Below are 25042 nucleotides of genomic sequence, written 5' to 3'. Positions count from 1 at the left end.
GTGGCTTGATAGGGATGTTAAATGAGATATCTGGGTGTCGCCATATGCTGGAAATACCGACTTGATAACCTGTTCACTTTGGTTGCTAAGCTGAATTCTGCGATTGAGCTCGACGGGTTGGTGTGGTTTTTCTCCTCTCTCCTTTTCTTTTTGTGTTCTTTTTGTGTTGTATTACAGGCAATACAGCAATGAACAAATGAGCCTGTCATCGAGCGAAGTTCGGCCAGGGGCCAACAATACCTGAATTGTGTCGGTTCCGATGGATCTGAGATCCAGCTGCGCAGATGGGGGCTGACGTGTCCACTACTGAATATGAAAACGATCTCTAAAGGTGAAGACAACCTGACATCTGAACGGATAGCAATCAGCTATGGCTGCTAAGAACTATAAGTAACCCTCCTTCTTTTTGTCGCTCTCGCTTGCTTGCCATCATCGTTGTTAATATGCCAACGGATCAACATGGAAAGCGAAAGTGCAGAACCAGGAGAGGGTTTTTACAACGATGTAAGAAGCAACGATGCAAACAGCCTACCGCGCTGGCGTGTTCCGATAGCAATTCGTCTCAATGGCAGTCGGCCAACGGCGGTCTTTGAAATGAGCCGACAACCGAACGCACTTTGCTACAGAAGGGAGGGGCAGAGAGCTATGGCTGGTTTCCGCAAGGCTCAGGCTTCAAAGACCGAGGTGTAGCGCTCTCTAGGCGATTCCAACCCGGGATGAGGAACGCACAGGCCAGATATTAAGTCACGTGACCCTATGCCTACCCAGTCGCAGCCGGCGTATTGCAATCGAAATTCCAATCATACGATTGCCCGGAACTTCTAGGTAGCCAAAAAAACCCTCTCTTCCCTTTCGACGGCCCATTTCGAACGAACCGCAACCAACCCCCCCGACGTCACCTCAATTGAGCTCCCTCCGCTCTCTCGAACCGTCCCTTTAGCGATTTTCGACTCCCCCAGACAAAACCACGACCGAAAACCACACAATGTTGCGAACCCCGACCGTTTCCCTGGCCCGTGCCGGCCTGCGCGCCGCCCAGCAGACCACCGTCATCCGCCGCGCCGCCACCACCCACGCCATCTCTAACCCGACACTCGCCAACATCGAGAAGAGATGGGAGGGCATGCCCCTCCAGGAGCAGGCCGAGCTTTGGATGGCGTTGAGGGACCGCATGAAGGGCCCCTGGGCGGAGCTGACTCTTCAGGAGAAGAAGGCCGGTGCGTAACTTCATTTTCCGTTCGTTCGAAAGAGGGAGGTGGTCCGATGCTCCGGAAGGAGATAGGAAAGGGAGGGAGATGGGAAGGGAGGAGGTGCTTTAGGGAAGCTATCTCGAAAGCACGACGACACCTCTCTCGCTCCCACCTCGTCAATTGAGCCTTCTCAACAGCTACGGGGGATTTGGGGTCCTATATAACTAAGCTGCCATTGTTTTGGAAGCCCGACTCAGCTGGATTGCAACGCCAATTGACAGCCACCCAACCCATCCCTGGTGCATATGCATTGCATCATACCACAGAAAGCCAAAGACAGGAGATTGACGATGAAAACTAACGCAAATTGACTCAAAACAGCCTACTGGATTGCTTTTGGTCCCCACGGTCCCCGCGCCGGCACCCCCGCTGGTGAGGGTACCCGCGTCTTCTGGGGTGTTGCCGCCTCCGTCGCTGCCAGCTTGGCCATCTTCGCCACCGTCCGCCTCTTCGCCGGCCCTGCCCCCGACACCATGACCAAGGAATACCAGGAGGCTTCCAACGAGTTCCTCAAGGTATGTTGTCGGCGCACCCGCCGCTTCCGACATGCTGTGTCGGATCCATAGCTAACTTTACCCTCTCCAGAACCAAAATTCCGACCCCATCACTGGTCTCTCCTCCGAGGGCTACTCCGGCAAGGGCATGGTCCAGTCTCCTCCCAAGGCCAACTAATCGATATCCTCCTTCCCTATCGTCTCTTAGAATCACAATCACAATTCGACCATGGCAGTTTGCCCATGTATAAAAGGACTACTAGTAGAGCTGGCATGGGCTGGGGGGCTTGCGACGTGACTCGAGGACAACCATCTGCTTGGTGTAAATACTGTATTAAAAGAGCTGAATTCCAAGCATCTTTCCTTTTGTTTCTTCACTTCTACCGATGACCACCTTCGCCTGTGCCGATGTCATGTAGCATGGAACTGTGTGATGCATGATCCTTTATGCGCCCTATTGGTGACTAGTGCTGAACAGCAAGTCGTCTTCCTGCTTTGCTGTCAGGTGACCAGTGTCTTGATATGCCTACTTTGTATGCCGCGTCACAGATATCATTCAGTGTAGTGTCCGCCTTGACGGCTGCATTTATCCGAGCAGGTGATAGATCTATTGAAATTGGTTCTAAAATGACATGCTTTTTGTCATGACAGCACTTTGGAGCAGCTTGTTAAAGTGTGTCTGGTTTGCCTCCTCCTCCTCCTCCTCCTCCTCTGTGATTCTTCACAATTCTGTATCCATACAAACCCTCCACTTCCAAAATCAAGAGTGTTGAGACACGGAAGACTCTAACCCAAGGACCTACAAATTGATTAGCTTTGAAATTGGCATTAGTTATGCAGGAAAACTTACCAGGGCAGATCGGCTTGGAATGTAAACGTGAGTCCAGTTCTTCCGGTTGTTCCACTCCATGGGGGTAGTGAAGAAACGAGTGCCCTCATCAACACGGGCGTGGCCTCCAAAGTCCTTGGAGTCAGTGTTGAGGATGACCTTGTACGAACCAGGCACCTCGATGCCGATTCTGTAATCCGTAAAGCTCTCGGTGGGGTGGAAGTTGAAGATGAAGACAACACCTGCCCTCTCGAAGACGATGACCTTGTCGTTCTCATTCTTGAGCGAGATGTACGCTTGCGGCGCTGCCAGCCACCCGTACTTGGCTTCCGTGGTGTTCATGGCGCGGTCGAAGCTGTTGAGAAATTGGTAGCGAAGCAGCTTGTCGTCAGTGAGATTGAGCTGGCGACGAGCATACCAGAACGAGTTCTGGTTTCCTTCACGGGGGAAGTCGAGCCATTCCGGATGGCCAAACTCGTTGCCCTCGAAGTTGAGATATCCTTCACCGCCGAGGCTGTGGGTCAGGAGGCGGATCATCTTGTGAAGAGCCATGCCCCGGTCAATGACCGGCGTCAATGGAGTCAAGGTAGACATATTTGTGTACATCTCGGCATCGCAAAGATGGAACATGAGTGTCTTGTCGCCCACAAGCCTAATTCTGTTAGCTAGTGTTTGTTTTGCCTCGAAGGGCAAGTACTTACGCCTGGTCGTGACTTTCTGCATACGCAATGGTCTTTTCGCCATGCCTGCGGTTCGTCAGAGTGAAGCAGATATTGCCAATATCCCAGTCTTCGTCCTTCTTTTCCTTGAGGATTTTAATCCACATGTCGGGAACGGCCATGGCCAGACGGTAATCAAAACCAAGACCTCCCAGAGAGAGCGGCAGGCATAGAGCTGGCATGCCAGATACATCCTCGGCAATTGTAATGACCTCTGGGTACAGCGAGTGCAGCAACTCGTTGGCGATCATCAGATACGCAATGGCTTCTTCGTCGGCGTCGGAGCCAAAGTACTCGTGATAGCCTCCAGAAAAACCACTGTCCCCGTCAGCATCCAAGCCTGCAACGTTGCCGTAGGAGCGAGACTTACGTTCCAATACCGTGGTGCAGATACAGCATGCTTGTCACACCATCGAAACGGAAACCATCAAAGTGGTATTCGTCCATCCAGAACCGCAAGTTACTGAGCAAAAACCTCATAACTTCGTGATGGCCGTAGTTGAAGAGTCTGCTATCCCACAGCTGATGGCGACCCCGTACTCCCTCATGGAAATATTGATGGTCTGTACCATCAAACTCGTTGATACCGTCCAGTACATTCTTGGAGGCGTGACTATGAACAACATCCAGAAGCATAGTGATTCCCATGCTGTGGGCTGTATCGACCAGCTCCTTGAGGTCCTCCGGGGGTCCGTAACGACTGCTTGCAGCGAAAAAGTTGTTGATCTGGTAACCAAAGCTGGCATAGTATGCGTGCTCCATCACAGCCATAAGCTGAATGACGTTATATCCGAGGTCTCTGATTCTGGGCAGCATGTTTTTCGTAAACTCCTTGTACGTCGCAACTCGCAACTCGGGCGACGAGATTCCCACATGAGCCTCGTACACGCGGGCGCTTCGAGGCTTTTGTGGTCTCGGGTGCTTGAACTCGTACTTTTTGGACGCAGGCGGATTCCAGAAACGAGCATCGTACGCGGGTGAGACAGACAAGTCTTGCGTCACATACTTGATCCACGCGGGCAGGCGGTCGACGCGTTCGCCGCTGGGGAGTTGTAGGGAAATCTGCTTCATGGTCAACTCAAGTCTTGCCAGCGGGATCTCGGATTTGAACCTACCTTGACTTTGGAGTTATGGGGGATCGCAGCCTGACCATTGACGGCCGGGAGAGTGATCTCAAATACACCATAATTGTTCTTCTTCATTTCATGGGAGTTTCTGTCCCAGTTGTCTGTTGGAACTGTATTAGCAGGAATTCAATCGCTGCGTGGGTAGGACTAACTGAAGTCGCCAGTCAGGAAGGCTTGGGTAGCGTTGGGAGCCCATTCCCTGTAGATAATGTTGTTGTCCCGGTCGACATTGAATCCGAAGAGCGAGGTGCCCTGTCAAGGCCTGCTTAGCTTAAGATTCCGAGAGGACATCAATGATAGTCTTTATACCTTGGAGAACTTGTCGAGGCCACCCTCGGTCTCATTGATCTTCTGAATCCAATCTTGGGTGCGTGCATACCGTCTCTTGAGGGAATCCTGGAATGGCGACAGCCAAGGATCAAGCTTTACCACGCCTGGTATAAATCAGTCAATGATTCTTGCCAGGTGGGGAGGACATGGAGGAGTGTTCACCAGTGCCATCAGTAGGGAAGCCGTCTGCAGCACCACTAGGCCCATTCAGGGCGATTGAGTTGGACGATTTCTCGACAGAAGTCATGTTGGACGATGACGATTGATGATCAAGATTGTTGCAGGTTGGAGTTGAGAGTGCGGGGCAGAGCCGCAGTGGTCTGGATTGGTTTCGATCTAGAATACCTAGGGCAGACGCAGCACGTCAGGTGTCGTCCAAAGGTTATATGCAGGGTACGGTAAGGCGAGAAGTGAGGTAGAGAGAAGTGAAGAAAGAGGAGGAAAGGGAGGTGAATTGGAAGCAATGGAAGCTCCCCGCGCAAAATGTTGAGGCGAGGCAAGGTGGGAGGAGAGAGCTACGTACGTGACGGCAGAGCTACCTAGGTACCTACCTCAGCTAAACGGGGATTATACGCCTTTCCTAACGTAGATCGGTAGGGGTCTGGAGCTAAGCAAGGAATACGCAGATTGGTGGCAATCTCTTCAAGAATGGGCGAGCCTGTAAATCTCGATCAGACGTTGGATTCTTGCAAAGACAGCAAGCGGGCATCAATCAATGTGGAGGGGGAAGTTGGGAAACGAAGAGGCTCCAGAAGGCGATATCTATGTATCTCTGGCTCTGGCGTAGGTAGGCAGATATTGTAGTACAATTGCCTGATTAACCTCCCCCACTGCCCAGGATGAGCTTGGGGGTGACAGGATGGGATGGGCTTAACCTTCCCTCCACCTTATGGGACGCAAGTGATGGAAGCGGAGGGAGCGCGCAAGGTGTAATCGTGGACGGATTGCATGGTATGACGTCGTGGGGCAACACAGCTCTCGAGTTGCAGCTTGTCTCCCTCTCATTGCCAATTCATACAGCAGCTTTTCAGTGGTCTGTCAGTCCAGTCCGGCCCAGCCCCCCTCCCCTCTTGTTGGTTGGTCTGACGCGACTAATTCAACGAGAATTGCTGCAGCATCGGGACCGCCAGGGCGCTAAGGTAGGTAACGTAGGAACGTGGGAAGAAAAAAAATGTGCTGCTGCCACTGCCACCCCTCCACCTTCTTGGAAATATTACGATGCCTGCGTCTCAACAACAGATGCATCAAGCGAATCATAACAACTCAAGGGGAATGAATGATCAAACTCCATGGGCCGCCATCTCCTAAAGGTACCCTCGTGTTCTCGGGTGCTAGGTAGCCCGCTGCCGCTCACCGGCTTGCCTGCTTTTCACCATGCTACCTACGCTGAGAAAAAAATGGGTACCGAGTGCCATGTCGTACCACCAGTGAACCAGTCAGAAGAGGATTGATGAACATGGCGGGAGACCAGTCGGAGCATACAACACCGGCGTAGTGGGACCGACTTGTCGTTATCGTGGCCAAATGCCATCACAGATACGTCGTGGACCAGGTGAGATTTGCATCCCTTGCCCGACGGACGCACCGTGGTGGAGCTGTTACTGCTAACATGAACTCTGGGGGTGGATCAATACCAGCGCGTGTCAAGCACACGATGAACTGACCGATAAGTATAATTGTGCAAATCGACCTGAAGCTGGAATATGCGAGGTCCAGAAGAATCACTCGGACCGAAAACACGTTGAACTTCGAGGACGCGTCGGGGCCGTTGCAGCGGACAGAGGCCACCTTATCACGATCCTCTTTGTCTCGTGGTGTCAGTTGCCGTGCGCCTCGAGCCTCAAGCCTTGAGCCGGAAATAGCTATCATTGATGTCCAAATCTCTTGTTCCTGGTCGTTTCGGCTCTTCGCTTCCTAGTCTTAGGGGGAGGGGGGGCGCCTCGGCATATAACAAGGAAGAGCGGAAGCTATCTGGCATGAATTAGTCCGTCACGGAGCAAGCGCTGCACTAGCAGACTGTGTGACAATTTCTCAATCTCCAATCACACCAAGGGTGCTAGCTCTACAGAGTACTTTGGCCATGCAAATCAATATAGGACCGTGTGTGTAATTGGGTGCATGCCAGCTACCCTAGTTGTCTAGCTACCCAGGTAGGTAGACATGACAAGATCTGACAGACCTCCGTGCATTTGGATTGACTTTGGGACGAGTAGTCGCAGTCTGGGGAACATGGCTTGAAGGCCGAGCTGATAGCAGATGTTACAGGATAGCTTTCTCCAATCTTAGCCGCTCCTAAGCGCTGCTGCGCTGGAGCTCCAGCTTCTCAACCCCGCATCTGTCTACTCTGCCGCTGATAGCTCTGGCCAAAGTTCCTTATCCGGCCTGCTTATCGTACCAGCCACACTCTCGCGGCATCCCATCACCTCCGGTCACCGGACTACCCATCATCATTACCACCACCGTCGCTTTCCAGATCCCAGACAGACGGCACACTTTGGCTGCGGACGAGTTCGTTTCGATATCCATTTCATGCTATGGTCTCTTCGTCGGCCACCCTTCACCATGGCCCTACCCTCTAGGCCCCAGGCCTACACCTGCGCTCGCTGCTTAGTGCTCGCAAGCGCCAGGCGCACCTTCTCCGTTTCCTCCTTCGCTCGAATCCCACCGAGACAAACACAAGACTTCAACTCTGGCTTCACGAGTAGCTATGATCCCGCTTCTGATGCTGGCCGAGGTCCCATGTTCAACAAGAACAGCTTCGGCGTCCCTCAGTTTTACCCTCGGGACCTGAAGAAGCGGGTCGATGACTATGTTGTCGGGCAGGACCGAGCGAAGAAGACGATATGCTCCACAATCTTCAATCATTATCAGGGTCTGCGGAGGAGGAGGCATCAGGATCAAGAGGAGAAGGTCCAGAGGGAGAAGGCTGAGAGACAGCGATATGCCCGGGACAGAGACATCCTCGAGAGACGTGAAATCCATCCTGCCCAAGGTCAGCGAGATCGTTACTCTGCCTTCCAGCGCTTCCCAGCTGATGATGAATGGCCACAAGATGAGTTTCCTGGTCACGCTGAATCTGCACAGCACCTGGATGAGGGCTATAGTTCTTCCACCGGCTTTGACGGCTCTTACCTGTCCGAAGAACCCGCGACGCCTCCGCAGGTCAAGATTGACAAGAGTAACTTGCTACTCATCGGCCCTACCGGCGTCGGAAAGACGTACATCCTAGAGTAAGCAGATCCCAGGGAATCAGGCCAGTAAACAAGTCTAACGCTCGCCAGAACTTTGAGCAAGAAGCTCAACGTGCCGTTCACGATATCCGATTGTAACTCCTTTACACAAGCCGGTTATATCGGGCAGGATGTGGAGGCATGCGTAGAGAGGCTGTTGATCGAGTCCAACTACGACATCAAAGCAACCGAACACGGCATCATCGTTCTGGATGAGTTCGACAAGCTGGCCAAGAGGGAAAGCATGAACGGCCGGGATGTTGGCGGAGAAGGTGTCCAGCAAGCCCTACTGAAGCTCGTCGAGGGTTCCAAGGTGACCATTAACGTCAAAGACAACCGGTCTTCGCGATCAACACCGCCCATCACTACCAACTACACGTCATCGAGCTCGACGTCGGCCCCGCAGTCCACTCCGCCGCAGGGGAAGGTCGACCAATACACCATCGATACCACGAACATCCTGTTCGTCTTCTGCGGCGCCTTTGTTGGTCTCGACAAAGTTGTCGTGCGGAGAGTTTCGAAGCCGTCGATGGGCTTTGGCTCAGAACTACGAGGCAAGCAGAGCCTTTCCGGCAACCATCACGATCTACCGCGTCAGTTGTTTTCGCATCTGCCGCATGTTGACCCGGAAGCGCCCGCAACAACGTACACCCCATTGGACTTGACAACGCCGGTCGATCTCCAAGCCTTCGGGTTCATCCCTGAGTTGATTGGCCGAGTGCACAACATCTGTGCTTTGAGCCCGTTGTCCCTGAGTGATCTCTACCGGATCCTGACAGAGCCACGAAACTCGCTAGTTGCGCAGTACACCGCATTGTTCGAAACCTACCCTTCCCGCTTGCATTTTACCAAGAAAGCATTGTTTTCCATTGCCGAACGAGCTGCCAAAGCCGAGACTGGAGCTCGCGGCCTTAAGATGGAAATGGAACGTGTCCTCGCGGAGCCAATCTTTGACGCGCCTATGCCGTATGTCTTGATCACCGAGGGCTGCGTGAAAGGCATTGAGAAGGCCGGATACTGGGGCAAGGATGGCCGCTTGGAGTTGGAGCGAAAGATGGCGGACGAGGACGCTGAGCAAAGCGCTCGCATCCCCGACGTCACCTTTGAGCAGTACCGAGAGGCCGGCCAGAGCGGCGCTTGAAGACGCTTGCTTTAGTATAATGCTGCCATAACCTACTTTGTGCGCATCTACTGCTATGGTATTAACGGAGTAGGGCGTCAATGATGACACATGTTGAAATGTTAACAACCACGCTGGGCTGATGTGAAACATAATTTTTGAAGCGTATTCTTTGCTATGAATATATGATTGCAAACTCCGAGCTGACTTACAACTGCGATCGCGGAACACTTGTTTACTTGGTGTCGTCTCGAACACCCGTGAGCGACGCGCTTAAATGTCGGTCGGCGGAGGCACCTCGGCTCGGACATGGCGACTTTCGGAGAGACGGAACGGGGGACTAAGACGTGCATGCAGGCAGACTTGAAGGGGTCTCAACTCCAGTTAGGAGGCGGATTTCGTCACCCGGGGGATCGGGGACACGTAGGCACTGAGAGCACCGCCGGGGCTTCTTTTCGCCCAGCTAGCGTCTTCAATGCCTGGAAACCTGGGAAAGGCCACAAGATCCAAAGATTCACCCGCAGTCCCCACACCAAGTGGTGTCTTCTAATTATTTCAGGCATGTTTTGGCGGTTCGAGCCAGGCCAAAAAAAAAGTTTCCATTCATTTCCTGAGTGAAGCTCCCAGCCTCCAATTGAACCCGAACGTGGACCCGGTGCATCCCGGAGGGAGGAGGTCAACCGAATCGAGACTAGCGCAACGAGGTAATTTTTCCTACTCGATTTCCGATCACGTGATACCCCCGAGCAAAGCTCTAACCGACGAAGCGTAGATTCCGAGCAAAACTGCTCACTGTTCCTCCTAAGTCCTCCTCCAACTCTCAACCATCACCTCTCCACTCCCATCCGAAGTCGCCCTTATTCATCTGTCAAGATGTTCAAGAGGTTGGTACCAACTGCCTGTTGGAATTCTTGAACCGTCTTGTGTTCAATTGGGCCCAATTGAGCTAACCGACCTTTCGCAGCGGCATTTCCTCCTTCGCCCGGGCGGCTCGCCCTTCCTTCGCGGCGACCGCTTCCCGTCGCGCCATCAGACCTTCTACCTTCAGACTCCCTGCCTCCAGCAGATTCGCCAGCACTGCCGGTGTCGGTGATGGAAAGATCTACCAGGTAAGTGATGGCATCGCGCATCCCTTCCTCCCACTGGCCCGAGGCGAGGGTGAAGCCGGTAACTGACAACAACAAACCTGCAGGTCATTGGTGCCGTCGTCGACGGTTAGTAGACACCGAGAAAAAAAACCCTTCATGGGGTTCGACTTCATCGCCGGATCATCAATACTAACACATGGATACAGTCAAGTTCGACACCGCCAAGCTCCCTGCCATTCTGAACGCCCTCGAGACGACAAACAACGACCAGAAGCTGGTTCTTGAGGTCGCGGTACGTACCCGAAGTGCCACGAAAATATCAACCCGAAAAGTCTGGTTTCATCTAACATGAATCAACAGCAACACTTGGGTGAGAATGTCGTCCGCTGCATTGCCATGGACGGTTCGTACTCCCGCTAGAAAAAGTTTTTTTTTCACCCGAGCTTGTGCTCACGCCTTCCCAGGTACCGAAGGTCTCGTCCGTGGCCGCGCCGCCACCGACACTGGTGCCCCCATCACCATCCCCGTCGGTCCCGAGACTCTGGGCCGTATCATCAACGTCACTGGTGACCCCATTGACGAGCGTGGCCCTATCAAGACCGAGAAGAGACTCCCCATTCACACCGAGCCCCCCGCGTTCATCGACCAGTCCACCACCGCCGAGGTTCTGGTCACCGGTATCAAGGTCGTCGATCTGCTCGCCCCCTACGCTCGTGGTGGAAAGATTGGTCTCTTCGGTGGTGCCGGTGTCGGCAAGACCGTCTTCATTCAGGAGTTGATCAACAACATCGCCAAGGCCCACGGTGGTTACTCCGTCTTCACTGGTGTCGGTGAGCGTACCCGTGAGGGTAACGATCTGTACCACGAGATGCAGGAGACTTCCGTCATCCAGCTTGACGGCGAGTCCAAGGTCGCCTTGGTCTTCGGTCAGATGAACGAGCCCCCCGGTGCCCGTGCCCGTGTTGCTCTTACCGGGTAAGTTGTGTGGTTCCTTCCTCCAAGTTTCTTAGTCCCGTTCTTTCCCGCCACCAAAAAAAAACGGATCAACCAGCTGGCGTCGGCCCTCTAACCCAACGTCTTCGAGCTTGTTTTTCATCTGGTCTATTCTCATCACATCGTTTTCAATCCCAATTATCATCTTGAACTAACATTTGCTTCTCAAAAAGCCTCACCATAGCAGAATATTTCAGAGACGTTGAGGGCCAGGATGTGTTGCTCTTCATCGACAACATTTTCCGTTTCACGCAGGCCGGTTCCGAGGTGTCCGCTCTTTTGGGCCGTATCCCGTCCGCCGTCGGTTACCAGCCCACCCTCGCCATCGACATGGGTGGTATGCAGGAGCGCATTACCACTACCAAGAAGGGATCCATTACTTCCGTCCAGGCCGTCTACGTCCCTGCTGACGATTTGACTGACCCTGCCCCCGCCACCACCTTCGCTCACTTGGACGCCACCACTGTCTTGTCCCGTGGTATCTCCGAGTTGGGTATCTACCCCGCCGTCGACCCCCTCGACTCCAAGTCTCGCATGCTGGACCCCCGTATTGTCGGCCAGGACCACTACGATACTGCCACCCGCGTCCAGCAGATTCTTCAGGAGTACAAGTCTCTCCAGGACATCATTGCCATTCTGGGTATGGACGAACTTTCCGAGGCTGACAAGCTCACCGTCGAGCGTGCCCGTAAGATCCAGCGTTTCCTGTCCCAGCCCTTCACGGTTGCCCAGGTTTTCACTGGTATCGAGGGTAAGCTCGTTGACCTGAAGGAGACGATCAACTCCTTCAAGGCCATCCTGAGCGGTGAGGGTGACAACCTTCCCGAGGGTGCCTTCTACATGGTTGGTGACTTCGCCTCGGCCAAGGAGAAGGGTGAGAAGATTCTTGCGGATCTGGAGAAGAACTAAACGACTCGCGACGCAAATACCAAATCACGTCGAGGGGCCGGGGCGTTGAGCCTGTGTATAGAAGAGGAACGATGGAACGGGGAGGTTTCTTAGCTCAATTCAAGTCTCTTTTGTGAGCTGTGTACCAAGAAATCTACTTAATTCCTCTTGTAGTTGAGAGAATCTCCTTATTTCTTCATACCGTTTCGTCCCTTTCGCTGGTGATGTCATGCTCCTTTGCACATGTGATGTTAGCTTAGCTTTCCATACGTAGTTGACTAAGCCAAGCCTACGGCTAGCCCAAGTCCTGCGGCCCATGATGCTAGATGAGAGCCCGGGAAATGAGCTGTTTTGATTCTTACATTGCCGAGGCCCTCCTACCACACCAGGGTTGCTCGCTCGAGTCTAAGCTCCTCGTATGGTATCGATGGCAGGTGATGACCGTGTCAGGCATTGAGGAAGAACAGCGGGTTATGATTGAACAAAAAACAAGCCGCACTGCTACTATGGATAAGACTAAAGAGAGAGGTCTCCTGAGTCTGACTCGTCCCTTTGTTATCTAGACTCCCTTGCTGCTATTCTTCGGTTTCGCTAGGGCAAAGATGTCTCGAAGGGCACTTATCTTGATACAAAATGCGGGAGGCAGTTTCTCTAGAGTTGTCCTGACTTCCAACATAATGGCCAAAAACAACAATGGGCTGCGGGAATACATCGTCAGTTCCCTTTAGCCAACTTTTGAATATTTTCAGGGTGTCAAACCACGCTCCCTACATGTCGTTTGTCCGTCTCGCATAAATGCCAGCCATATCTCTGTATTAAATCCCAAAGTGAACTGGGTGTACTTCATACACCTAAGGTTAAAGACGCAAGTGGGTCTGATTCTGAAGACCTCAAGGACAGCGACCGCGCTCTTAAGAGGCCATGTCGGTCCTGACATCACGGTGCAGTTAGACCAGGCTGTGTCGTCACCAGCCGAGCGTCTGCCAAACTTTCGTCTAATCCTTTGCAAGCTCTGTACCGTCCGAAGAAATCGCATACAAATGGAGATCCTTGGATTACATATTGCAGACTCTCAGACTAATCTTTAGTTGAGTCTCAACGCGCCTTCCATCTTGCAGCACGCCTTCTGTCTGACAGTACACCTTCTGTCTGACAACACGCCTTCTATCGGACAGCACGCTTTCTATCCGACAGCACACATTCTGTCTGACAAGACGCCTTCTATCCGACAGCTCGCTTTCTGTCCGACAGCATGCCTTCTGTCTGTCAGCACACCTTGTGCATGCCGCCATGTTCGACGGGAGCTCTCGGTCTCGAGCAAAGTATCTTCAGCACCTCCAGTACAACACCAAGTCACCTGAAGCAAAGCTCTTCTTAACAGGTTCCATAACCCCAGTCTCGCATGCAGCGTTTTCCCCGGCCATCTTCTATTGGAGGCGTTCCATCCTATAGTGTATCTGCGATTGTGTCTGGATAGCTGTCGTCGCCATTTTCCTTCACTACCTTCGAAGAACCTTCGTAATGGCTTGGTAGGTGTTTCCTGATTACAATTTATTCTCCTAAATACCTCAAGTACTTCGGGAGGATCCATTCGAATCGGTGCCAGGTTCGCGCATCGTTTGGTTCGGAGGTTGCGCCTCGTTGTTTCTTGTTTCGCTGGGACGAAAGGTCTCTGGAAGTCCCTCCTTTGATTCGCGCAGTCTCTTCTGCTCTTCTAGACCGGGCTTCAAGGTATAAGTGGCTAGAAAAGTCAGCGACATCGGCATCGTGAGAAGCAACCTCTGCTCGAGTCGCAAGGTCGGAATACTGCATACAGATACCGACACCGGTCACGACAGCTATGACGATGGGTAGAATGTTCCGCAAGCTCATCTTGGAGATAGCGCACAGCCTAAAATGTCTCAAGCGATAGTAAGATGTAACCAACACTCGACACTGCTACTTAGTAGACCGCAGGTGGCAAGTGACGGTGTATAAAGCGATTGTGATGCAATCAGAGTTGGAAAATGCGAAGTTGCGTAGATGCGACTGAGCTGGAGCTCTCGGCCCGTCTCCAAAAATTCCGGGTCCGGCCGGGCCAGTGCGCACAGTATAATACTGCGCCAACCGACGTAAAGTGGCTCGCCGCCCGCTACGGGCGCGTGCCCCACCAAGACGCGTTCAGCAACTGCCCCGACGCGTTTACTTCAATAAAGGTAGGCAAACGACGCACAAGCCTCGAGGCCCTCCTGTTAGGTAGTGCGCCACGTCCTTCCGTATCAAACGACGAAGCCAAAACCTTTGGCCACCAATCCTTTTCAAAACCTTCTCCGTCATGTTTAACGATGTTTAGCTGCTTATGATGAACGGTGTATGCTATGGCAAACTGGAAAGAACTGGGCGAGGTCCCAGATTCGGACGACGAGTTCGACTTCGATAGCCAGGATTTAGAGTCGCCCCCGAACCCCAAACTTCCCTCGAACGGCTCTACCAAACCCTCGCAAACGAAAGACACTCGAGAGAGCATATGGGACGTCCCTGAGTCTTCACAAGGAACGCATGCATCCACATCTGCGAAGTATGGATCGGCAGACTGGAGACATGGCATCGCTCGGTCTTTCGACGATGAGCCGCCCTCTTCGCCGCTGTCTTCGCTGCCAGATATAGACGAGCTGGAAGACCCCTTCGACTTGGAACAGCCAGAAACTCAAGCAGCTCCTCCTCCTGCTAGGACCAGACAGGTGTATCTGACCACCGACCGCGACGACTCTCCCGATCCTTTAGCTGGTGACGATAGCATATCGACTAGCTATGTCAAGATCACAGCTCCCCAACCCGAATTCCCGGCCGAGAACGATGATAAGAGCCTTGCCCCGCTCACGAGGTCCCAGGCTGCTTCTCCAACGCAGAGCCAATCAAAGAGCCAGCAAAGCCAGCAAAAACAGCTAGCCACGCAGCGGGACGCAAGCTCTAGTCAGGAGGACGAAGTCTTAGGATTAGTTGCGCGGCACAATGTTGGCGCCATCTCTCCAGCAAGATCTTCCAACAACGCTCGTTCAGTCTTTTCCGTGGATATTCCAGTGCTGAACCGGGCGAGGGCTCAGCAGCGGCCCCCCGCACTACTGGAGACAAGCTCCAGTAGAGACGAAGAGATGGCAAGACAGGTTGCGGTGCGGTATGAACGGTCGTTCAGGCCGAGAAAGCCCATTCAAGAACACCCCTACCTTATTGAGAACGCTCAGTACAGTAAAGCCCTTAAGTCACATGGCATTCGACCAGTCAAAATGCCCACAGAGCCGGCCCCTAGACGACAGAGAACAGGCGATGATGACTCTGGGGAAAGGGACTTTGAGGACGACAGCCAGGGGATGACAGTAGATGCGCCAAACGAAACTACCGACGAGAGCCAAACCAATGGTATGGATGAGCCACCGAGCTCTGAGCCCCTGCGGGGCTTGTCACTGTCTCCATCTCCGTCCCCGTTACGGACTTCATCTCCCAAGCAGCGTGGCGGGCCGAGCAGCCAACCCAGTCAAGGAGAAACCGACAACACGAGTCTCTCCGGTAACGATGACCTGCCTTCCCTCGACGAGATCCACCGCAACCTAGTTTTGAACCGAACGGCGAAGAAACGTCGGCCTGGAAGACATGTCGCATCCAAATCGAAAGTGGTAAAGCAGACAATACCAGGCATGCAGTCACCATCGCGTCCGGCGTTCCGGCAATATGATGAGATCTATGGCTTGTTGTCTTCCCCGTCTTCGTCACCACAGATACAAGACAACACCATCAATCCACCGACAGAGCCCATAGCGTCGCCGCAGGTGAGCGACCCTCCAGACCCCTTTGCCGAAGAGGACGACAACCAGCCTACCACAAACGGCAATATGAGACCCTCGGAGAAATCCGAGAGACATCATTCCGTTGGCGCACATCCGTCAGTGTTCGACCTGACCATGGAGGATGAATCCGAAGCTGAAGAGGGTGATGACCCTGGGCACCGGGGTGTGGACATGTCCGGAAACGAGTCGGAGGCCGGTGCAGAGGTCGTCAAAAATGTCGGACGAAGAATGCGAGGAGTTCTTCCGGCATCCTGGCTCAGGCTCGATCAACAAGCAAACCGACCCAAGTCTACTCAACATCAGCGGCACGATATTTCACCCGAGAAGACACATAGACGGGGTGTTGCGGTTCGGCGAATTGGTCGTTCGGCATCAAACACAGCGGCAGCTTTCATCTTTGACGACTCGGACGACGATGATGATGATGATGCGCCGGCACCGACGCCTACGCGTCGTGCTTCTACTGTCCAAGCTCCTTTACCTTCCGAAAGCTCTGTAGCTGAAATCATCGATGCTGATGGAAGTGGGTCTGTTGTCGAAGATGACCAAGTTGACCCCATGCTTCCAAGTCGAAAGCGCCAGTTGAGTTTGAAAGACTTTCAACAACCCGACAAACGACAGAAAAGGAACTGCACGGCGCTGGGTAATCAGCCCAAGAAACTGGGAAGATCTGCCAAAACGGCCAAAAGATATTCACAAGGCTCACGTATTAATCCTTGGGCGGAGAGTCTTGGATCGACATCAGTCTACTCTCGGTCTGCTGACAATGCGAAAACACCGCCAAGGTTGAGCATCTTGGATGTTATTGAACCAGACGCGCCGAACTTTCTTAAGGTCGCAGCCCGAACGGCTCAGAACAAGCGTCACCTTGGACGAACCAGCCCTACGAACAAAACGATACGTCTTGCCACGCGAAGAGACAACGTTGATGCCGGTACGGTGCTACAAAAGTGGAAGGGAGGCAGAATACAACCTCGTCGGGGGTTGCAGAGCAAAAGCCAGACCCAATCGGTGGGGAGACGGCCGCTTATCCAGCTGCCCCCGAACGTCTTTTCTCGCGGCGCGGTGTCTTTGCCTAAGACCCGGGCTGATACGCACGCTGATCAACATCGTCGTGAGGGCTCAGCACCTTCGACAGCCTTGCCTAAAGCACGTGCCCAGGCACGCCAAATGTCACGGAGCCATTCGACTACAAGTCACCGCACTCAAGAGACAGCAAACCGACCGGCGCAGCTTGAAACAGACCTGACTGAGCAGCCGGGGAGAATCGGATTCCATGCAAAGAAACGTGCTCTTGATGTCCTTTTCCGGCGTGGTCAGACGCAGTCTCTGTCCTCAAAAAGCGCGTATGTGGACTCCTTCATGGACGATGTATGTTCGGTTGTTTCGGGGCATAGCTTTGCTACTAGAATCTCTTCCCCTGAGCCACCAGTCATCCCAAAGCCCCGTCCGAAGCGTCCCAGGAAGTCTGTTCAGCCGATCCGGATCAACGTTGCTGCTGCCCACTTCCGTCACGCAGATGACCCGCTGCCGACCACGGAGCCGTTGACCCTATTCGAGTCCCCCAAATCCGTCTCCAACGACAACCAACTTCTCGGGCTTGGTCCCTTTGGCACACACTACACACAGCACTTCGAGACATTCCCCCTTGATCGCGGGGTATTCTTTCACGAGACAACACTCATCGGCAGCGGCCGGGTCAAGTCAGCCGTGGATGACCAATTTCCAGAGAAAGTATGGCATCCTCGTCCTCGGATATCCTTCAATCTGGGCGAGCTGGTTCTTCGCTGGGACGCTTGGACCGAGCAAGTTTCTTCCGAATTTGGCATTCTGATGGACGGGATTCTTGATCAAATTCTCAAGCCGACGACATCAACAGGAGTTGGCTTCAACGCCAAAGAGGCCGCACGATTCGTTCTTGACTACGTTCAAAAAGCCATGAACTTCACTAACGATTCTGATGCGTGTTCCTTTGTCACGCGCCTCTCCGATGTAACCCAGGCGTTTCTGGTTCGCCTGGACTCGGAGAATGGTCTTGACTTGCGCCAGCGTACAGAGCTTGTCGATGTCCTATCGAAACTGGTCCTCATACTCTCATCGGCTGTTCGTCTTTGCCAGAAGACACAGTCTTTGGTGACATATAGCTTTGCCACGGAGGCCGTTCTTAGGAAAGCCACGGAAGCCACGACTCAGGTCCTGCTCGATATTGGACTGGATGATGTGACACATCTTTACGACGATCTTCAAACGTTGAGGTACCGTGAGCGTGGTATTCGCTCTGAAAAAGGCGTACCGCACGCTTGGGTACTCTTGATGAAGGTCCTAGAAGGCCTTCGGATACCAAGGATGACTTTCTGGGATGTTGCGTATTCGCGTATGCTTCAACCAAGCATCGTCCGCGGAGTCAATGCACAGGAATTCGAACGACTTTGGAAGAACATGTTTACGCTCTTGCCACTGACCGAGTTTGACCACACCGGCGTTATCGTGAGCGACAGGAGACACCAGGTCCCCATGGAAGGATGGAATCTGCCCCAGCAGATGCTGAAGCGCGTCTTTCAGCTGTATAGGGACAATTCTCGCCAACCCCCCAGCTTTAACGACTACTGCCGAGCAATGGTATCCAGATGTCATTATTTGGTTGATCAGTGGGGTTGGCAGAAGTGCAGCGGCATCATTGGCACTATCTTCGATTTTTTCGGTTCGCAGAGCTTATCCCACTTGCGCAACGAAGAAGCATTCCGCTCGGCCCGGTTCTTGGACAACCTCCACCTCAACCCATCACTCCGGGTCGAGCCTGAGGATCGATGCTTCCACATTTTCCTCAAGCTTGTAGCACTGGCCATCAAGAGGTTGAGGCAGAAGGGCCTGGTCAACGATATTCGAAACTTGGTCGCTCGTACGCTCCCGAACCATGACCGACAATACTCCAAGGAGCAGGACGTCTACCAGCATGATTTGGCCGCCCTCAGGAACCATCACGATCTTCTCTGTACGCTGTTCTGGGCAGCGCCACCTGACCTTCGCCCTGGCATCCACAACTTAGAGAAGCTGGTTATTCCTGCCAGCTCTCACAAGGAAGCTTGCCTGGTCAATTTGCGAGCGTGGAATCAGCTAGCACGATTTGTTGTGCACGAAGAGTCTGCGGCCTCGTTCACCCCATTGGCAAACTGGCAGACCAATGTCTTCAGGCAGCTTCTGGATCAGTACAACTCTGCCGCGGCGGATATTCAACAACAATTCTTGGCCTTGCCGAAGGATGCCAGTAGCAACGTCAGCGAAGAGTTGATGAACTCCATCGTGGTTACCAACAAAGCTGCCACCATGGAAATCATGCTGTTCTCCGTCAAGTCTTCAATGGACGTCGTTCAACATGCGGGCAGTTTGGAGCTGGCTAGGCTTGCTGCAAGCCCCTGTAAGTATCAAGGCCGTATTCAACATTTTCAAGCTGACTTTGCGCAGATCAACTACAGCAAGTCTTCCAGCACTTCTCTACCTTGCCAGCAGACTTCCCGTCCACACTTCTGCAGGCATCTTTGATGACTATCGGACACCTTGTTGGCCGGATTGAGTCGGTCTTCAACGAGGCGGATGATAGCCAAGACAGTATGGCATCCAGGACATTGGAGTCGGAAGATGCCATCCTCGTAGGTTAACTTCCTCCACTTTTGCCTGATAGTTGGTTTAACCGTTTCAGATGCTGGATCGCGAACTCGCCGCTGTGTTTCTCTCCACGGCACGCTGCCTATTGTCAAATCAGTCCCATGGAAACCCTGGTACCTCGTCGATGCCAAAGTCTTGCGTCGAGCAGGCTGTTGTTATTTCTGGCAGCATGGTCGGGCTGTTTGTGCGTTGTACTATGATGGCAAGTACATTGAGGTCTTGTGGGGGGAGTGCAGCATGCTAACTAATTGCAGGCGCTCTCGCAAGTCTTTAAACCTACCAAGTACGGGCTTTTTGGCAAGGTACCAAACAAGCTCAGTTGGGAACAGCGCCAGTATCTTCCCCTGTTTCTCTCTGTGGTTGCACAGAAGGGAGCGGTGATCAACCTAGAGGTGAGGGATGCAAAGCCATATGCGGCGCACCAGCATAATTAACATGAACCAGGATATTGGAACCAGTCTCTTACAGCTGTGGCTCTTGATCATCGTACAGCCAAGCCACTGCTTGAGGTTTGAAAACCAGTTCGGGCAGCAGCTACAGCGCCAGGGATATCCTTTTGTTCCCGACAAAAGTGCAGGGCTAGTTGTCAATCCAGGTTACCTGTCCAACCGTGATTCCTTCGAACGTAAGTACACCCTGTTTTTGATCGGATATGATATCACTAACACTTTCAGATGCGGTGTCCTGGATGCGACAGTCACTACAAACAGCGGATACCGCCGCCAAGAGAAACATGCGTGCCGACTTTGAGAGAGTGCTCAACGCCGTCATGAACCAAATGCGGACCGACGTCCAAGCAATGGCAACCGACTCGTCTGAGCATCCAAGCTATGTCAAGTTTGTTCGAAGTATCGTTTCTCTAATCAAAGCCCACGGCACAGACATCTGCCCTGTGCAGAAATTCTTCCTGGAAGTGAGCAAGGAGTACTCTCCGCCCATGCAGGATCCTCAACTCCAAGCGGCCCTGATCCAGTCCTATGGATTTAAGCTCGCGGAAGGCGATCGCAGAGTCCCGAGCACTCTCTTCCACTTTTTCCTTAACAACTTCAAAGGGGCTCTTCAACGAGATCGACTGCCGAACGAGGTACTCCTTCTGAAGGGGGCCTTAAAACACGACGCCATCATGTCATTCATCCTGGGGAAGATGCTCCCTGCAGTTTTGCATGCCACACTGTCCAGCCATGAGGCCTATGCAATGCTTGACGTACTGTGCGATGCTCTTAGGCTGGCATTGACCGGGTCAACTATAGCTCATCAAGTGAGCGAGGACAGCTTCGCCTGCATCCCTGCCTTGGTAACGACGATGTTGGCCTGGGCCATGGCGGTGAAGGACCCGGCACTTTGCGTTGAGCATGTTCACGTGCTCAGGAAAATTACCTGGCTTCTCAATGCCTTTCAGCCATCCATCGAGTCTTTCTCGCTGATGCCAAGAGCCGTCAAGGGATGGGACGACGTCATGGAGAGACTGCAATGGTTCAGTCTGCTTGCCGAAGGCGCTCAGGAATACATCGGTGCTGAGTTTGACAAAGGCGTCGTACCCTTCATGGCGCCCTCGAGGCTGTTCCGCTACCTGAAGGCTCACAACAAAGATTTCAGGGTCCAAGACACCACAGTACTGACCTGGTCTGAGCATATCAGCAACGACATCAGCAGGAACTGGGTCACAACAGGACCGCTCTTGACGGTGTCGGCGATCAACCGCGGCACACCCTCGACACAATCCGGGCAAGGCTCCCTCAGACCCCAGTGGACCATGCCGGGGCTGACGACAAGTTTATTTGATCAACTGAGGACTTGGCATGAGTGGTGGACAAGGGTGAAGCGGTCGCCTAATGATCGAGACTTGTTTGACTACGGAGAGGACCTGGTCTTCTGAGGAGAACATTCTCAGATAAGTGTTACTTCTCTGACCTGTGGAATTGGTGGAGGGCGCCGTCTTGTCATATAGCTCGTTATCATTGCCTGCAGGCATCAATCCAAATGAACACTTGACAGTGGACACTACTCCGAAGCCTCGTGCGAAGATTCAGTAGGTATTGTAACCGGCCGAGATAATTACCCGGAGCATGCCGAATCTTGTATTACTAGGTCTAGGGCCCACCCAGTGATATCACTGTAACTCGGTGTGGAGATCGGTGAGGCTCGGTGAAGGCTCTGCCGAGATTCCGCCGCTCTCACTAAGCAAAGCGCTTGCACAAAGAGCTTTACGGCGCGAAAGGTCACTCTTCCCATGCAAAGAAACCGCCAATTGCTGGCATTTTCCACCTTGTCCGTCCGAATGCATGCAATCGGGCCCCGGGCCCTTGCCTCAGCCTCCCGAGTCTCTGCGTCGTCAAGGTTAGCGCTATCAGTCGCCCATCGCAGCCAGTGTCGGCAATTCCACCCGTCGTATAGGTTACGGAAAAGTCCGTCCGAAGGCGCAGAGGACGGGAAACCACCAGAGAAACCGGCCAGCGAGCCGCAGGATGACGCCAGCAGCAGGAGCCGAGATGATGCTTTGAACAAGACCGAGACCAACTCGACAGATTCGGCATTCCGACGCTCGAGGGGCGGCGCCTTCGCTTCCGCGAGAGCGCGTCTTGCGAGACCACGGCCCGCTGACGAGCTCCCACCGGTTAAGCTACCGCAGAGCTTCCTTGAGACCGGCGTGTCGTTATACGATCCAGGGAACCGAATCAACACCCTCACGAACGATATCTGGCACCAACGGTACATGGGCGCCCGCTGGCACGATCTGCTGTGGAAAGATTTGGATTTGGTATTCAGCCACGCCTCCTGGAACGAATCGAAGCTGGAAAATGCGCTGCGGCAGGGAAATTTGGAGGCCATCGAGAGGAGGAATCGAATCCTGGCCGAGGCTTCACAGTGGCTGAGCCTTTCCATCGACGAGATGCGGTCCTCGAACAATCTGCAGAGCTCTCGCGAGCCGCTGCCGACGACCGAATTCGCAGACATGCTTCGTTACTCGAACAAGTTCGTCCTGTCCAACCTCTTGTCGCAACACACCCGCGAAACCATCGACGCCGATACCGTACAGGATCCTGGCCAAGACAGTGTTCTGCAGTCGCTGGTTGAGCAATACATCGAGGAGGGACAGCCGAAGCCGAGGCGCGACGGACTTAGGCTATTTGACCCTAGGATCCGCGGCGAGATCGTCACAGCGGTGCGCGCCGAGCTCTCTCTGCGGCCGGATGCAAGCGCGGCGGGGAGAGAGCTCAAGAGACCTCTTACTGTTGTCAACATCCCGAACTACACCGGCCGAAGTCACACCAAGAAGCTCATGAAACACGTTGCGTCGTGCGTCGAGGCCGACCTCATCCACCTTGATGCGCAGGAGTTGGCAGTGCTTGTAGGCGACTACATTGGACAGGATTGCGCCTACTCGCGAGGTCCCATGTCCATGTTGGGATACCGTGCGGCGGAGATGAACGGGCGACTGGCCAAGACCGAAGAGCCGTCCAAGCCTAATGAGGAGGACCTGTCCGGAGAGATCGAGGCCGCCTGGGTCAACCTTCGGGATCACGCTGTCGATGGTGGCTACAACAGCCCCATGGACAACGAGCTTCAGAAGATCAAAGAGGGTGCCAAGGACTACGTTCTTCCTTCTGTAGACCGATGGGAGAACCTCAAGATCAATGCCGTCCTCGAGGAGATTGCCCACTCGGCCTCCAAGATGACGTCGCAGCCCGACCGGAGCCTTATCATCCACGTGGACGACTTCGTTGAGCTCAACATGACGCTCGAGGGAGCGCTGCTCATCGGCAGGCTTCGCGCCATCGTCGATACGATGTGGCGCGCCGGCAAGAAGGTCACGCTCGTCGGCACATCGTCCAACGAGAACCCCTCGGACCAATATGCATCGACGCTGAAAGAAATCGCCGCCGAAGAGTGTCTTATTCCTCTGCCCCTGAACTTCCAGCGCATCACCAATGCCAGCAACACCAAGAAGATTTACGAGGCCAACGACTACCTGCAGGAGAATCTGCGGAACATCCAGCACATGCTGAAGACAATTGCCGGTCACTCGCCTGACACGAGCAAGCTGCGCATCGTCGGCGTGTCCAAGTCCTCACCTCCACAGTTCCTCCTCGACGACGCCGAGGGCTCTTACATGGAAGTCTCACTGATCCCCCGCGTCCTGGCCACCTCCATCCTCCCCCTCGCCGACGTCTATCACATCACCCGCCTCTTCTACGCCTGCCAGGGCTCCGCCGACCCCGACCAGTCGTGGCGCGTGCTCTTCGACGTCGTCGAGTCCAGCAGCTACAGCACCGCCCAGATGCACCGCCTCCAAGACCGGCCGACGCGTTCCAAGACCTCCGTTGCCGGTGGGAGCGCCGCCCCCTCCGACATGCAGAAACCCGAGCCCGAACGCCTCCGCGTGTCGGGTAACTACAACGACTACGAGAAGAAGCTCCTCAGCGGCCTCGTCAACAGCAGCGAGATCAAGACGACGTTCGACGACGTCCACGCCGACGCGGAGACCAAGAACAACCTCAAACTCCTCACGTCGCTGTCCCTCGTCCGCCCCGAGGCCTTTACCTACGGCGTCCTCGCTACGGACCGGATCCCGGGCTGCCTCCTTTACGGGCCGCCGGGCACGGGCAAGACGCTTCTCGCCAAGGCCGTCGCCAAGGAAAGCGGCGCCAACATGCTCGAGGTCAGCGGCGCCAGCATCAACGACATGTACGTGGGACAGAGCGAGAAGAACGTGCGCGCCCTCTTCTCGCTCGCCAAGAAGCTGTCGCCGCTCGTCATCTTCATCGACGAGGCCGACGCTCTCCTCGCGGCCCGCGGGCAGCGCAACCGCGCCGCGCACCGCGAGACCATCAACCAGTTCCTCCGTGAGTGGGACGGTATGTCCGACACCAAGGCCTTCATCATGGTCGCCACCAACCGACCATTCGACCTCGACGACGCCGTCCTCCGCCGCCTGCCGCGCAAGATCCTCGTCGACCTGCCGCTGAAGCCGGACCGCGCCGCCATCCTCCGCATCCTCCTCAAGGGCGAGGATCTGGACGCTTCCGTCTCCGTCGACGACATCGCGCGCAAGACGGTGCTGTACTCTGGCTCCGATCTCAAGAACCTTTGCGTCGCCGCCGCCATGACGGCCGTCCAAGAGGAGAGCGAAGAGGCCGCCAGGCACACGGGCCCGGCGCCCTACGTGTTCCCACCCAAGCGCACGCTGAGGAAGGATCACTTTGACAAGGCGCTCAAAATGATCGCCGCCAGTGTTAGCGAGGACATGGACAGCCTCAAGAGCATTCGACGGTTCGACGAGAAGTACGGCGACGTACGGGCGAAGAACAGCCAGAAGAAGAGGGGCATGGGCTTCGGCGTGCTGCCAACGTCGGCAGATGCCGAGGAGGCCCGGGTTCGTCAAGCTGTTGCGTAGGGCGAGGGGGAGAAGGAACTTTTTTGCCTGCCCTGTACTACCTCCTTCTTTACTTCTCCGACACAAATGCGTGTTCTTTTTAATGGCTAAAGTTC

At 54.1% G+C, this 25042-nt stretch overlaps 7 protein-coding genes across 7 annotated transcripts; 5 read left to right on the top strand and 2 right to left on the bottom strand.

The window, feature by feature from the left end:
• Nucleotides 1–818: 818 nt before the first annotated feature.
• Nucleotides 819–2115, top strand: CDEST_06346 (Putative cytochrome c oxidase subunit IV family). Its single transcript, XM_062922505.1, has 3 exons — nt 819–1217; nt 1572–1765; nt 1836–2115. The coding sequence occupies exons 1-3, from the start codon at nt 986–988 to the stop codon at nt 1920–1922; spliced, it is 513 nt and encodes a 170-aa protein (XP_062778556.1). The 5' UTR covers nt 819–985; the 3' UTR covers nt 1923–2115.
• Nucleotides 2116–2442: 327 nt separating this feature from the next.
• Nucleotides 2443–5504, bottom strand: CDEST_06345 (Putative glycoside hydrolase, family 13, glycosyl hydrolase, family 13, catalytic). Its single transcript, XM_062922504.1, has 9 exons — nt 5273–5504; nt 4912–5219; nt 4729–4853; nt 4572–4671; nt 4408–4520; nt 3663–4354; nt 3275–3610; nt 2595–3225; nt 2443–2543 (listed from the first exon to the last, which is right to left on the bottom strand). Exons 2-9 carry the CDS (start codon nt 4994–4996, stop codon nt 2505–2507), a joined length of 2121 nt encoding a protein of 706 aa, XP_062778555.1. The 5' UTR covers nt 4997–5219; nt 5273–5504; the 3' UTR covers nt 2443–2504.
• A 1405-nt stretch (nt 5505–6909) lies between these two features.
• Nucleotides 6910–9159, top strand: CDEST_06344 (Putative AAA+ ATPase domain, ATPase, AAA-type, core, Clp ATPase; the record flags this gene model as incomplete). Its single annotated transcript, XM_062922503.1, has 4 exons — nt 6910–6958; nt 7148–7741; nt 7802–7979; nt 8031–9159. 4 exons carry the CDS (start codon nt 6910–6912, stop codon nt 9118–9120), a joined length of 1911 nt encoding a protein of 636 aa, XP_062778554.1. The 3' UTR covers nt 9121–9159.
• A 379-nt stretch (nt 9160–9538) lies between these two features.
• Nucleotides 9539–12178, top strand: CDEST_06343 (Putative ATPase, F1/V1/A1 complex, alpha/beta subunit, nucleotide-binding domain, AAA+ ATPase). Its single transcript, XM_062922502.1, has 8 exons — nt 9539–9803; nt 9872–9983; nt 10064–10208; nt 10292–10313; nt 10394–10479; nt 10548–10590; nt 10652–11162; nt 11354–12178. The coding sequence occupies exons 2-8, from the start codon at nt 9973–9975 to the stop codon at nt 12087–12089; spliced, it is 1554 nt and encodes a 517-aa protein (XP_062778553.1). The 5' UTR covers nt 9539–9803; nt 9872–9972; the 3' UTR covers nt 12090–12178.
• A 473-nt stretch (nt 12179–12651) lies between these two features.
• On the bottom strand, nt 12652–14110 carry CDEST_06342 (uncharacterized protein). The gene is made up of 2 exons (XM_062922501.1): nt 13883–14110; nt 12652–13809 (listed from the first exon to the last, which is right to left on the bottom strand). The coding sequence occupies exons 1-2, from the start codon at nt 13938–13940 to the stop codon at nt 13637–13639; spliced, it is 231 nt and encodes a 76-aa protein (XP_062778552.1). The 5' UTR covers nt 13941–14110; the 3' UTR covers nt 12652–13636.
• A 204-nt stretch (nt 14111–14314) lies between these two features.
• Nucleotides 14315–21552, top strand: CDEST_06341 (Putative E3 ubiquitin-protein ligase substrate receptor Mms22). Its single transcript, XM_062922500.1, has 6 exons — nt 14315–19304; nt 19352–19536; nt 19587–19754; nt 19807–19944; nt 19997–20177; nt 20227–21552. Exons 1-6 carry the CDS (start codon nt 14426–14428, stop codon nt 21426–21428), a joined length of 6753 nt encoding a protein of 2250 aa, XP_062778551.1. The 5' UTR covers nt 14315–14425; the 3' UTR covers nt 21429–21552.
• Nucleotides 21553–21719: 167 nt separating this feature from the next.
• Nucleotides 21720–25042, top strand: CDEST_06340 (Putative AAA+ ATPase domain, ATPase, AAA-type, core, AAA ATPase, AAA+ lid domain-containing protein). The gene has a single exon (XM_062922499.1). The coding sequence runs from the start codon at nt 21783–21785 to the stop codon at nt 24945–24947; it is 3165 nt and encodes a 1054-aa protein (XP_062778550.1). The 5' UTR covers nt 21720–21782; the 3' UTR covers nt 24948–25042.

Source organism: Colletotrichum destructivum, chromosome 4, assembly GCF_034447905.1.
Source record: "Colletotrichum destructivum chromosome 4, complete sequence".
Lineage (NCBI taxonomy): Eukaryota > Fungi > Ascomycota > Sordariomycetes > Glomerellales > Glomerellaceae > Colletotrichum > Colletotrichum destructivum.
Note: the sequence above shows the minus strand (reverse complement) of the source record. Positions and strands in the feature narration are given on the sequence as shown.